The sequence below is a fragment of the Equus quagga genome, chromosome 22 (assembly GCF_021613505.1).
Source record: "Equus quagga isolate Etosha38 chromosome 22, UCLA_HA_Equagga_1.0, whole genome shotgun sequence".
Taxonomy (NCBI): Eukaryota; Metazoa; Chordata; class Mammalia; order Perissodactyla; family Equidae; genus Equus; species Equus quagga.
In genome coordinates, this window is record NC_060288.1 from 38,234,108 (window position 1) to 38,248,919 (window position 14,812).

General features: G+C 44.4%; 1 protein-coding gene across 4 annotated transcripts in view; it reads right to left on the bottom strand.

Moving 5' to 3' along the window:
• FBXO25 (F-box protein 25) overlaps positions 1 to 14,812 on the bottom strand; it is a 62,977-nt gene that overhangs the window by 20,555 nt on the left and 27,610 nt on the right. For all 4 annotated transcript variants that reach the window (XM_046648622.1, XM_046648621.1, XM_046648623.1 and 1 more), the window contains exons 3-5: positions 11,084 to 11,187; positions 10,099 to 10,148; positions 7,588 to 7,680 (exon numbers count right to left, since the gene is read on the bottom strand). In XM_046648622.1, the coding sequence (XP_046504578.1) occupies positions 7,588 to 7,680; positions 10,099 to 10,148; positions 11,084 to 11,187 (247 nt within the window). The remainder of the gene's footprint in view (positions 1 to 7,587; positions 7,681 to 10,098; positions 10,149 to 11,083; positions 11,188 to 14,812) is intronic.

A 14,812-nucleotide genomic window follows, 5' to 3' on the forward strand; every position in this document is an offset into this window, starting at 1 on the left:
AAAGCAAAATCTGTTGGAAATTTAATGAAAATTTGTTAGAAATAAAAATGTTGTAGGATATTTTTATATATCTCTTCAAAGTTGACAATTCTAAACAAGGAAGGATGGAGAAGAATTCAATAATATAACCACCAAACCCCGCTTTATGGACAAGCAGAAAACATCACATCCTTCAAACAGAGAATCTGATTTTTTCATGTGTCAATAAAATATTTACAAAAATCCATTATGAAAACGGCTGCAAAGGTACATTTAACCCATTTCAAAGTAGAGATCTGATAGGCCAAACTCTCTGATAACATAATAAAACTAGAATTAAGTAAAGCTAAATAAAACCGTAGCTATTTGAAATTCCAGGTAGATTCCTTGGATCCAAGAGAAAATCTAAACTCACACATGTATGTGTTTATGAGTGAGCGTGTGAGCACAAAGACAGGAAGATAAAGAACAGAGTGCTCTGTTGCTCATGTTAAAGTCGGTCTCATCACAGAACATGCACAGGCAGAGCGATCCACTGTTCACGCCTGGCCATGGGCTTCGTTAGATTTGCAGTCAGGAGCAGACCTGATCATCACGAAGGCAGCACTGGACGTGACTCCCCTGACTTCTCACCCGCTGTGAGGCAGCACCACTGTCCCCCTCGCCAGACGAGAACACAGAGGCCAGAGATGAGAAAACAGCCCAGAGACACACAGCTAGAGAGGAGCGGAGCAGGACCGGAGCAGAGGAAATCTTCAAACCCCCACCGCTGCCCAGCCAGGCTGCCTGGTCTGTCAGGTGTCTCCATCTCTCAGCACACGGCAAGTAGTTTAACAGCCTTTAGTGATGTGAAATTTGATTACGTGATTTTAAAAAGTTGTCTCAATTTTACTGCATTTAACGAAAAAGGAATGTGACCTCAACTCTAGAAAAGCAGACAGTTCTCAACTAGACATTGATGAAGCCAAGCAGACCATTAACTCCCTAAACTTGTAGGCAAACTTTATGGTCTAGGTTAATTTTCTGGGAGAGCCTCACCCGGTTCCTTCAGTCTTCCAGGATCCGCGACCCTGCCCTCTGCCTGAGGTTGAAGGGCATCTCACAAGAACTGACACGGGCTGCACTGTCTTGGGAAGTGGCTTGAGCAGGTGGTTTGGAGATGTGATGTCTACTGCCTGGACTGTCCCTTTTCTCCACCTTCCTGGGGAATTAACATCCCACCAGACTCTACCTTACTCACTGACTTCCAGGACTGGCAGAAAGACAGACTGCTATTTTATCTGAGTTGAATTGTTACACAGTTTATAATTTTAGTTTTGTTAAAAACATTCTTAGTTGCTGTGTTTAGTCATCCCCCACAAGTCATCTTGTTGACAGGATGAACATGCTGAAAGTTAAACATGCAGATGGTCTGGATCCTTGCAGTCTCTAGAGTAATGACATTTCGAATTCTAAATACCCTGGATATTCACCCAGAGGACACGCTTTCGTTGGTGTGCCACCTAATGAGCAAAGGCTCCCAGTGTGATTACTTACATAGCTCTATGCCAGTGAGTCCCACAATTTCATCAATAATTATACACACGGAAAAAATTACACATCCCCAAATCTCATATATAAGACTTTTTAAGGAATTAAAGCACCAAGCTTTCAAAAGCTTATGACTACATAAAATTACACTTGAGGTTGCCTTGTTACTTCTATATAATTTTAAAAATTAAAAATTTTGCAAGGCCAGCCCTGTGGCCTAGTGGTTAAGTGCGGCACACTCTGCTTCAGCGGCCCAGGTTCGGTTCCCAGGCACAGACCTATACTGCTTGTTGGTGGCTATGATGTGGCGGCAGCCCACATACAAAATAGAGAAAGACTGGCAGAGATGTTAGCTCAGGGTGAATCTTCCTCAAACAAAAAGAGGAAGATTAGCAAAAGATTTAGCTCAGGGTGAATCTTCCTCAGCAAAAAAAGAAAAAAGAAAAGAAATTTAAAAAAGTAAAATCTTTTATAATTTTAAAAATGTGTTTCCTTTCAAAGGAAATTTAAAAAAGACTCCCAGTGTGCTTGAGTCAGCCACACACCATCCACCATAATCATCAGCTCATGTTCACTTTCTCTTAGAAACATCAGCAATGCAACGTCAAATTCAGCTCTCTTGAGGTCGACTGTCAGGAACAGCGTTTCCTTCCACTGAAAGCAGGCATCTCTCGGAGGCCCTGCATTATTTCTTGGTCCTTCTCTTCGACAAATCTTGTTCTTAGAGCATTAACATATTTTGCTAGTACACTTTAATCCAACACTTTTTAAGGGGAAAAATTATAGGAAATGGCTAGAGTAGTAGCCTATGGCCAATTCTTGAATCAAGAATAGAAATTTTTTTAAAAAAATAAAATATAAATAGTCTATCTTTTTTGTGTTAAGGAACTCAGAGGGCATCCTTTTGTTAAGAATCTGTTTTATTATAATAAAGAACTTCCTCCACTTCTAGATACCAAGTTTTCTTGAAAACAGGGGGTACCTGCAGGCTCAGTAAAACAGTTGGCAAAAATTTAATTATTTTAGAGTGTCCCGCTGGTCAGTTCATACTTAGATCGAATGGTGGAGAGTACTTAACAGTGATGAGAGGCAACTGGCACAGCTCACAAAACGATTCACGTGAACAGAGGCTCATTCCCCCCTCCTCCATTTACTCACTTCAGGAAGAACAAGAACCATGGTTTTCCAGGTCACATTCTAGGTATGTGGGGTCCCGTGGGGTTACTGAATAAACGATTAGATGACAGTAACTCCCCACACAGCTGGGTCCCTTAAGACAAAGTGCAACACAGCAAACAAAGGCCTGATAAGCAGCAGGATCAGAAATTTTAAAGAGACATCTTTTCAACAGTTTCGTTGCACTCAGAAGGCTATTATTTTAAAATGTCCTATGATGCACTTATGAAAGTCACTTGTTTCCCATGAGAGGAAAAGTTTATAGAATTGAGAAAAAGAAGGTCTTAACCAAACCACTTTGCCATCGTCAGGACAAAGATTTCTCTGGTGCCCCTTCTGGCTTCTCCTGTGACAGGCAACATGTCTCTCAGCCTGCGTCTTGTCTTTAAATCTTGGTCCATAAATGGATCTGCACCTGGCCGTCACCCCTTGGTCTAAACCACCCAAACACAGATAACATGCACAGAGCATGTTCCGGAACTTTCCATGATCTAAGGATGACATCCTCACGACAGCCTCTGAGGGAGATACTAACCCACCAGAGGCCACAGATGAGGCGGCTCAGTAACACACCCAGGGTTCCCTGGTAAACAAAGAAGAGAAAGACAGAGCCCACACACAAAAAGTGGCTCCAGGCCCTCCCAGACCTGCCTGCCACCGCTCGCTTGGGTGTCCAGCTGGCGGCCTCGCCATCTCTCCTCAGGGTGCGCCGCCACGTAAACCGCTGATGCTGAGCAGTCCTCAGCAGAAGTCAGCACAGTCTTCATAACACCACATATTCCAGCCAGAGATGTCTTTGTCATTGTTTTCAGGACTCTGCTATGTAAAGGGTCCATGAAATACTCAGGAATCAGGGAGGAACTCATCTCCAAACTCGAGTGACACAGCAAACAAGCCTCTGGGTTAGAGGGACAAGGCGAGCAAGTCTTAAGACATAAAGGCTGGACAAAGAGGGGAGGGACCAGCTCCACCTGCCTCGGGAGCAGAGAAGACAAACGAAGTCAACAGAGCAGGAGAGGCTCGGCTACTCCACCACACAGCATCCCTTACAGCGTCCAACCTGGGCGCACACCACCGAGGTGGCAGAACCTTCCTGTGAGGTGATGAGACAGAGATAAGAGAAGCTGGTGATACTGAAACAGAAACAAAAACAAAAGATCCTCACCCTCTAAAAACCCTACCTCTAACAGAAGGAAAACTGACGTCACTAAACACAGAATAGGTACATCTTTAACTCCAAAATCATTCTCACAGGATGTTTCCTTGAGATAACCCACGTAGCAGAGGAGTGTGTCCTCCTGTTGTGGCCAACATGTCTGACCGCCACCTGCGCCCAAGCCCATTGCCAAGTCTGCAGGAACCCACACCTGCCAACAAATATACTGTCAGCTCCCTGTGGGGGCAGAGGCCACTTCGACACCTTCTACTATTTTTACTGTCACACAGCTTCAACAATTCACCAGCAAAATTCTTACTCTTACTCTAGTAGCATTAAAACGTCTTCATCTACCTTTTGTCGAAACAAAAGGTTTTCCTAGATTCTGATACTTGCAGTTTTTCTTTACTGTCTTATTAGCTTGTATCATGTCATCGAATCTACCTTAACATGGACTCACTTCTCATATTCAAAGTGAGACAGGATGAGAATATTAGAAGACTTTAGGGTCTGTCCACTGTGAAAGAAAGAAAGGCCTATTGTACTTGTCACCCATACGCCCTTCTGTCACCAGATGCACTCAGATGACTGCTGCTACCCTTGTAACTGTCCTCTTCCTGCTCACTCTCCGCACCCCGTCATTGGCTCCCGACCATTCGGCCCTCCTGACCACTGGTGGCGAGTGCCCATGGAAAAGTTGGGGACAAGACACCAGGCAGCCACGGCCTGGCCGAGGACGCAGCCCGCGGGCCGGCAGAGGTGTGAGCACTGCAGCCGGGGCTTGGGCCGTCCAGCAGAGGCAGCTGTCCTGTGCAGTGTGGGCCGTTCAGAGCTCCCGGGGTGTCCGTATGGCTTCCAAGTCTGACTGTCAGTCTCTGCCGCTCATTCACACCCGTACCTTAGTCCGAGAGTCATGGCTCACAGACACAAAATCCCAACTTCCTGTGTCCTCCTGGTCACATTACTCAACAACCCTTTTAGAAATCCGGTTTCCACTGCTAAACTGTCTTGTAAGTCATGAAGTTGCTGAGATACCCTTTCAGAATATTGTATGTGCTTCGGAAAATCCTACCCCTTCAGTGAAACGTTTCTGAATGGAGAAATACTATTCTGTGTGATCCCGTCTTGCCCAAACATGAATCTTCCATAACTCACTTCTCATTAAACAGCCTAATAAATGGCACTTGTTAACCATACACAAGCCTTCCTATTTATTTATTAATACTTCCTAATCCCCTATTGTGACTAAGGGATTAATAAATTCCTTCTATATGACCCCAACCAGGAGGGACTTAAATATGGTATAGATGGTGGGTTTACCAACACTGCTAGAAAGTCCTGATGAATTAGAGGCTACTTCCACTCCAAACTACTTTATTTTGATAACTGAAACAATTTATCATTGAACACTAAAGTCTAACACTAATTTTTTCTTCAGAAACTATGTAGTAATTACTGATTAGTCTCAGTTTAAAACTGCTAATTCTAGATGAACAAAAGGATTTTATATAAAATGTGAATTGAAACATGTATACTATTAATTCTTTTCACATAAATTCTTAGGGAAAATATTACTGAATGCCATAAGAAATGTTAGGAAATTTTTTATCGGGCATTTCAAAAAAACGCCTCTGCGCTTCTTGTTTACAGCTATTCCAACACTGAGCGACTCCATGGACAACTCAGCATTCACTATGGGAAACCACCTCACTGAGACGAACTGCAAGAGGATCGCCTCAGCTGTAGTACGCGCTGCTCCAAACACTCAAGGCAGAAAAATCAGCAAATACGCTGCTCCTCCTGCGAAGCCAGCCCAACGCAGCGCAGGTCGCCCACTGACCCCGTAGCTGCAGGGGGGGCGGCAGCGAGCGGGCCAGCTGCAGAGGTGACAAGAGGACACCGGACCGGAGGCCGCGGAGGGGCCGGCGGGGGCGGCGGGCGGGGCGGGGAGGGGAGGGGCGCCGGGCCTCAGCCCAGGGCATCCCCAAGGCTGCGTCTGTCTGTCTCGGCAGGCCGGCCAGAAGCCCCGCCTTTGGAAGGGAGCCCCGCCAGCCTGGTAAGGGGCGCTGAGGAGGACCCGAGGGAGGCCCGCCGGGCAGGGGCACTGCGCGCCCAGCAGCCGCACACGGGACCTGGGAGGAGCCCGGGGCGTGGTGGGCGCGTCCTAAACTCGCGGGTCCCCCGCCGCCACCCCGGGAGGCGACCATGTGCGGCGCTCGCCGAGACACGCACACTAACGCCCGCAGCCGCGCGCACCAGAAGCCGCAGCCCAGGCCCCCGCCCTCCCGGCATCCGCTGTTGGAGGAGGCTTTAGGAAGACGAGGAACGGCTCCTCAGAAAAGAACGGCGCGCGCGCAAACCCAAACCGGGAGGGTCGCGGCGGCTGGAATCGCGCAGCCCCAGGCCGGCCCGCAGACCCCGCCCGGGAGCGCGGCTGCTCAGGGCCTCCGCAGGCCGGCGAGCCGAGGGCCAGAGGGCGGCGCGCACGGGCCACGCGGGGCCGGCGGGCGGCCTCCTCCTGCAGGGCGCGTCCCGCTGCAGATTTCCACCAAGAATGAATCCCTGTGTGGTCGAGCGAGCAACAACTGCTCGTACGAAACACTGAGTACGGTCGGAAACGCGAACGAGCGACGTGGAGAAATCCTTTTTGTACAACACAACTCCGCTGACTCACGTTTCTCCCGGCTCCTCAATTCTTGACCACTTCGACAAGGCCGAATCAAATCTCGGCTCCATCGTCTGGAGGAGAACTGATGGGGCCCCAGCGGGCAGTGAGCAGGCATCTGAACGGGAGCTCAGAAAACCACGGCGGAATTGGTCTCCATGCGCGCCAGCGGCGACGCCTCCGGAAACACGTGGCCCCAAGGAGCCCCTACTGGTGACACACGGTGCCCTGGCAAACTCCGACGGCCCAAACCTAGCAGGTGAGACCACCTCAGGCTTAACTTTATGTAATCCTCCCAACTGTTTGTCCTTTGGGTAACAATTTTAAATGCCTAAAAGCCATTACAAGGAAAATCTTTCCAGTCTCAAAGAGCCATTAAAAACCCAAAATTAACAGCTTCATGAACCATCACTTTCACTTTGCCTAATAGAAGGAAGGTAATAAAGCACAGAGTAATTAATCTTTAGACAAATAAAAGCAAAAACTAAATGGAATACATGGCTAAGATCTTTTCCTTTTAAATGTAGGCCAAGATAAAAATCTCTTGTAAAAATATGTCATTAACACAACAAGGCTTTTCTGGAGTTCTATTTTGTATAAATTTCCTTTTTTCTATTAGGCATTCTTCCTCTACTAAGCAGGGCTCATGCTCTGTGAAAAGCCGGCAGTAGCAAATGCACGGGAAAGGATCGGGTGGAGACCCCATGGGAAAGCTCCTGCTCTTCCTTCGATCTCTGGCAGGGTAACATCCAGGCAGATTCCAAATCCGTGTGGTTTGGTGAAATCTCTGGAGACAGGAGTGGCGTGTGGCTAAGCAGCTCCTAGCGAAAGCACGTGGGTGGCGTGGCCAGGTCCCACAGAGCCTGCAGAGGCACCTCTGTGACCCAGGACAGCAACGTTAGAGAAACCCCTCATCACTACTGTTTTTCTCCTGAACTCACTCCTTGTGTTTTTTCCTACACAGCAAATAAGCACAACTTCATGCAGTTGCCAAAAGCATCTTAAATATTTTATACTTAAAATCTTCAAAACACAGTCAACCCAGAGCATCACCAAAGTGGCTTTGAAATAAAGTACTCACTCTGACCACATAATTGAACCTTCGGATATCCTGAATTGCACTGGAGAAGTCTAAGCGGTTAAAGGCCTCTCCCAAGGTACAATAGCTGTGCCTCTGGAAAAACAAACACAAAACAGCGAAAATTTGCCAAATCAGCCAATTAATCAAAATGAACTGAGAGTTAACGCAAATTAGTCTGTTTTGGCGAAGGGCATTTGTTTATATTCTGAAAGTTTACTCCATGTTTAGATGAAAGTAAAATTATAGCAATGCTAAGTTTGTCATTTATGCATCATCAAGACACTACACATTGACATTTTTACACCACTGTTGATATAAAGACAAAGGCAAATACTTATTAAATATCATAGATTTCTTTTGTTGGGGACGTGTTTGGGAGAGGACAAAATTAAGCCTAAAATCATAAACTAACTAGATGTATTCTAGGCTTTGCAGCTACAGATACCTAAATGATCTGCTTGGCATTCTGAGGATGTCTCTGTTCTAAATATACAAGTTGAAACACTGGATTCCTCTGCAGGGACCCATGCATCCCACAGGTCTGGAAGCACGCCCCACCACACGGGGTCAAGGCGGAGAAGCACCTGGGAGGGGGCCCTCTCCAGGTAGGGAGGGCCGGAGGCAGGGGACAGGACCATGGGCAATTCCCAGGCTGGGAGCAGGGGATGCCCGGCACCCAAGAAGGTGGGAATCAGACCCCAGGTCCAAGAGTCAAAGACGACAAACAAAACACAAATAATAGTACCAAAAACACTGCTATTCTCTCTCAGATATTGTTCCTTAATGACCCTGTGTTCCTTACAGGTTTGTCCAGATTTGTACATTACGTTTCAGGAGTCATTTAACACTTGATTTTATGTATTTGAAACACTTAGACGATATACAGAGGTTTTTGACTCACTTGTGGGGATGGATAAACTGGACAATCACAGAAAACACAAGAGGACAGAGTATTCCTCACATCTCAGACAGATGGCAGCAGAGGGTCTGGAGAGGGCAGCTGGAGTGGAAACACCTTAGTCTCACAAATCAGCGAAACGTATTTATTAAAACATTCAATATTTTTACTGATATCTACTATGTGCAAAATATTTTCCTGGGAGCTACGGGGGAAGCAAAGGTTAATTAGATATAAATGATAATCTGCAATCAATCACAGCTGATATTTTTACTTTAATTTCTTTCTCTTCTCAATGAACAGAATTCTAAATGCTGTTCTAGCAGACCCCTTTCCAGGTAGCCACCCATCTCACAATGGCGTCTTCTTTTTTGGAGAATTAAATCTGATTCACAGAGTAGACCACAAGTAACATGTCTGAACTACAGGGGCACACCCACCTTTGTGGGGGCCTGGAACCACCGTGGAGCCTCAGAGGCTATGGGGCAGCCACAGTCGGCCATGCAGACAAAGCAGCAGAGACCCCGGGCCTGCATCTGGTGGGAAGACTACAGATGTATGCTGAGACACAGAGAAGGGCTGGAGAGAGCCGGCTCTCAGTTCTGGGCTCTGACCCCTTCCTGAGCCTGCTTACATCCCTATTCCCAGGACCCATGCAGCATCCCTGAAGACCCACAATAAACCCCCCTTCTGTCGCTTATGCTGGCCTACATCAGATGCTCTGTTCCATAATCAGTGTGGTGATACAGAGCAAAGGAAACATTTCACAGTTTTTCATAAGCTCAAACCAGGATAGATTCTGCCCGACATTCTAATGGTCCCAGACTGTGTGGTAAGGATCAGAGTAGTTTCTTTAACAATAACTTAACAATATTCACCATCGCCAAATAGGTCAAACAAGTTTTCTGTCTCAGAATGTAATCCTTAAGCTTCCCGGAGGTTGCACTAGTTTTCAGAACATCTGCCATTAACACTTCTGGAACATTTAACTTATGCTAACATCATATATGCTGAACACCTGCTCCCTAAATTATTTCCCCCAACTGCGGCAAAACAAGGAATGCAGAGTTTCTTAGACTGCAGAAGGAGGTAAGCTTCTCTGGATGCTAAGTAGAGAATAAGGAAACATACGGAACCTGACATGAACTGATGGTTTGACAGCTCATAAAAACACTTCAGCCAACTGGCAAAGGAAAGGAGGAAAAGGGTTCAGACTGCTCTTGCAGACTCAGACTCAATTACTAACGTCCTCTTAGCTGCTCCACCCATCACAAGAGGGTCACAAAGTTCTCACCATCCCAGAACACAAGGGAGCTAGGACGCATCCCTGTGAGCACCAGAGGCTCACTACTAACAGGGGAGAGGAGAACCTAGGGGTCCACACTCGTTCTGAAATAGCTCTGCTGCTGATTCAGACTTGTACCAGGGTGCTAACCACACACCGCGCGCACACGTACACACACACGAGAATCACTGTTTTCAAGATCCTCGTATGCTTTCATCTATGAGAATGTGAACCAGAGATTTGATATTGCAAAAGAATTTACTTAATGTGACATTACATATTCAACAGAAACAATATGAAATATACTCATTTATAATAGAATACTTACTTCTCTTGTGCTTTCTTTATGGACATAGATCCATTTTTCACGATAAAAACCTAGAATAAAAATTAACTTTGTTTTTAAAATCTGGTGAATCATTTCAAAATTAAGATTTTAAGAAACTTCAATAGTTGCATATGCTAACAAAATTATCTGACTTATATAGATAAGGAATGCTTTTACTTGGTTAAATGTTAACAGAATTGCTTTGTTTTCTAACAGTTTAAGACGTGATGAAACATATTTATATGTAAGCAAGTCCTGGTAATTTAGAAGAAAATAGGTATTATAATGACTGTGTAATATCAAAACATAAATGGCTATATAAATGCAATTATTAATCAATTCTATTAATAAAAATCCTATTCTTTTACTGCCTTTATATAGTATTCCATTTAAATAAATTTTTTCACATAACTAGAATCCCAAAGCTTCAAGGATCAGGATGACTATTCTCCATGGGACCCCATCTTTTTCAGGAGACTGAACACACTAAACCTCTTTTCAGTGACTCATGGTTGTATCATAATGCAGACAGGGGCCCTTCCACAGGTGAGTTACTCCCTCCAGGCTCCCCAACTCCATCCAGCCTAAGCTGCTTCCGGGTGTTTCTGATGCGGCTCTGCCCATGTCTATCTCCTGCTCCAAACCAGCAGCGCCCCCTGCAGGAAAGCCCGAAGTCCAGATGCCTCACTGGCCTCACTGCTTGGGAGTGAACCGATGACCTAAGCTCATGACGGCTAGTCAGTCATTCAGATGTGTGGGCTGTTCTGTGGGTTTTGCTGCTTTTGTTTCATTTTTGCAAATCTTACCAAAGAAAATGGTTGAGCTGGAAAAAGTGTGATCATTAAGTCAGCGGGCAACACTGGTTACAGTGCTGTTATCTATACATATCTGTCCCATCTTTTATTTCATAACACTACCAAAGCAATTTAGTATATCAACATATTCAACAAGTAAAATATAAAATTATTAATGAAAATGATCTTACATTGAGTATTTCTGTCATTTCTAAAATGGTCCTTTTTCCTTTTTTTAGATGCATATTCCTGCTCTTCATTATTGAATATTTCTTCATCTTCACTATTTAAGATACTGAAATAAAGATACATTTTATTAAAATATTTTTACAGGGAGTTCTTCATTTGGTGTTTCTTTTGTAAAAAAAACAAAAAGGTAATAAATATTTAGTGTTCAATTCAGGAGACCAAAATAAAAATCGTGTTAAATTCTGGAAGTAACCAGTTAATCTTCAAAGTGACGATCACAGGTTTGAAATTACTATGCTAATATCTAATACATTTTTTTGAGAAATCTGAGATTCATCTTGTCTCTTTTGAGAATGTTATACCAGGAAGTGCTGAAATGTTTTAGTCTCCCAAGGACTCTGATATGCTTAACCAAGATAGTTTCAAACTTCAAAATGCTTTATCAAAGCACAGAGATTATAAACACTCTGGAAGAAAGCTAAAGTGACAGATGCCATGATAACTGGTGCTAGGGACTTGCCATGTCCCTGGCCCGACAATGGGCAAGCACTCAGCACTTCTGTCTGTCGCCCATACTGTCAGAGACCTAACCAGGACCATCACCGCACTGCAACACTTCCTCACTGAGCATCAACCAGATAATGCTAACTGTTAAGGCACTTAACCGACGCCAGAGGAAGCAGAACATTCATGTTTCCCATTTAAATGCACTAATTAAAAGCTTTCCCAATTTTTCTTTTTCTTTTTGATGAAATAAGGAAATAAAATCATAAGGCAATAAGTAAACAACTTGAACACATTTTCTTTTAAAAAAATAGTTTCTTCCTTGTAGTAAAAAAAAAAACTATGTAAACAGCAGTCCACCGCCTCAGAACTAAAGGTGCTCACAATTTTTATTTTCAACACACTGAGCTGTTTTCGGTCTGAAAGCAAGCAGGGGGGTCTGTGAAGACGAGCTTGCTAGCACAGGTCCAGGGACTGATGCCCAGCACCAAGGAAGTAACCTTGTTTATTTCCCCATCATTGCTCTTTGAACAAGAAAATCATGCAAAAGCTCCTTCCACTAACCAGTATTGACTTTTAATAAAAACAGCTGAAGTTACCAAATGACTCTATTTATGACTGTCAGAACAGACTTAAATGGCTTTGGCAACAGTTGTAAATCATCAAGAGAAGCAAAAGCGCATTTAGAAAAACAAACAATTTAACATTCAGCAGCAGGCATTAAATAACACCAATTCATGAAAATTGTTCATCCTGGTTGTATCTCACATTTAATCTTACACTGGTTTGTTGTCATTGATTCAAATACTGAATGTAGAAGCTTTCAAATCTGAACAGCTTTTCTAACTACAAACATTCAGGAAAAAGAGAAATACACTGTTCTCAGAAATAGTGTCAGTGACATGAAATCAGGCTGCGGGAGGAGAGGAGGGTTGCAACGACCTCACCGGGAGGCGGGAGGGGCGCTGTGAGCCTCAGCTGGGCGCTGGAAAGCCTAGAGCAGAGAACAGGGAGCTAGGAAATGCCCTGACATGTCTGAGCCGCCCAGACTCAAATCCTCCTGTCTGAAGGGAGGAGACAGTCCCATCTTATCCCTGCTGACACAGGCAGGGCTGGCTGCAGAAACCACTTCCTTCTCAAAAACATGATCACAACCGTGTGGGCCATGGCTCCCCGAGAGCTCCCCATGCTGGTGGACACCGAAGCTGGAGTCGACCTGCCTGGGCAGCGAGGAAGCTCAGCGACCTCAGAGTGAGGCCCAGATCCTCCCAGACACAGCTACAAGCCTGGGTCCACAGGGACAATCAAGGCAAATGGCTTCTTTAAGGAAACTCAGTTGCTGACTTTAAAAAATATTTTAAACCAGGAAAAAAGCTGTATTTTTTTGGTGGTAGTTGTTATACTCACAAGTTAAAAAAAGTAAAAGTAAGAAAAAAAAAGCTTCCAAAATTAAAATTCAACATCTAAAAATGTGAATTAAGCAGTGTTTCATGTTGTACAAGTCTTTCCATTTCACGTGTATATAAACTATTGGTCAAACACATTTCAAGGCAAATCCATCACGGACTCTGACTTAAAAATCAGTGAGGGGCCGCCCGGTGGTGCAGCGGTTAAGTGCGCACATTCCACTTTGGCGACCCGGAGTTCACGGTTTGGACCCCGGGTGCGGATATGGGACCGCTTGACACTCCATGCTGTGGCAGGTGTCCCACATATAAAGTAGAGGAAGATGGGCACGTATGTTAGCTCAGGGCCAGGCTTCCTCAGCAAAAAGAGGAGGATTGGCAGCAGTTAGCTCAGGGCTAATCTTCCTCAAAAAATAAATAAAAAAATAAAATAAAAAATCAGTGGAACCCTCAACAACAACAAAACAACCTGATTAAAAAATGAACAAAGGACTTGAATAGACATTTCTCCAAAGACATACAGGTGGCCAATAAGCACATGAAAAGAGGCTCAACATCACTAATCATCAGGGAAATGCCTTCCAAAACCACAATGAGATACCTCACACCTGTTGAGATGGCTACTATCAAAAAACCAGACAATAACAAGTGGTGACAAGGATGTGGGAAAATTGGAACCCTTGTGCACTGTTGGTGGGAATATAAAATGGTACAGCCTCTGTGGAAAACGATCTGGCGATTCCTCAAAAAATGAAACACAGAATTACTACATGATCCAGCAATTACACTTCTGGGTACATACACAGAAGAAGTGAAAGCAGGTCTCCAAGAGATGTTTGTGCTCTCATGTTCACAGCAGCACAATTTACAGTAGAAAGAAGGTGGAAGCAATCCAGGTGTCCATTGACAGATGAATAGATAAACAAAATGTGGTCCATCCATACAATGGAATATTGTTCAACCTTAAAGGGGAAGGAAATTCTGATACATGTTACAACATAGATGAACCCTGAGAATATGATGCTCAGTGAAATAAGCCAGACATGAAAGGACAAAGACTGTATGATTCCACTTACATGAAGTACTTAAGAGGAGTCAAATTCACAGAGACAGAAAGCAGAATGGTGGGTGCCAGTGGCTGGGGGAGTGAGTGTTTAATGGGGACAGACCATCAGTTTTGCAAGATGAACAGAGTTATGAGGATGCACAGTGGTGATGGTTGCACAACAATGTGAATGTGCTTAAGACGACTAAACTGTACACTTAACAATGGTTGAGATGGTAAATTTTATGTTAGGTAAATTTTATTCACAATTAGAGAAAGAGCAGCATGCTCGTCAAGTCTCGGGAGGATGTCTGGAGTGTGTGTTGGGCAAAGAGGAGGGAAGAAGGAAGCCTTAAAACACAAGCAAACAATGGACCCTCACACAATATGACAAGGTGAAAATACAGGGGACAGATGTACGTGCAAGAACCACAGAAGGTCTATACATTTTATAGGGTCTCACTTATGAAGCTGATGGTTTTTAACACTCACATCCACAGCCAAGTATCGCACCAGCACCCTCTTTCTCGGGAATGTGCCTACAGGCAACAGAGCCTGAGGGTTTTCTAATAAACACTGAGGGCGCACGACTTCCCCTACCTGGCATTCATTTCCAATCAAGAAACGGAAGAATGTAGAGAAGAGTCATCCAAACAACTCCTAATAGAAACAACCTATGGCCGAGCAAAGAAATTCTCCTGGTAATTTAACTCTAGAAGTCAGCTAGCGGCTTTAACACTGTCCATGTGTGCCCTAATATCTCCGAATGTTATAAC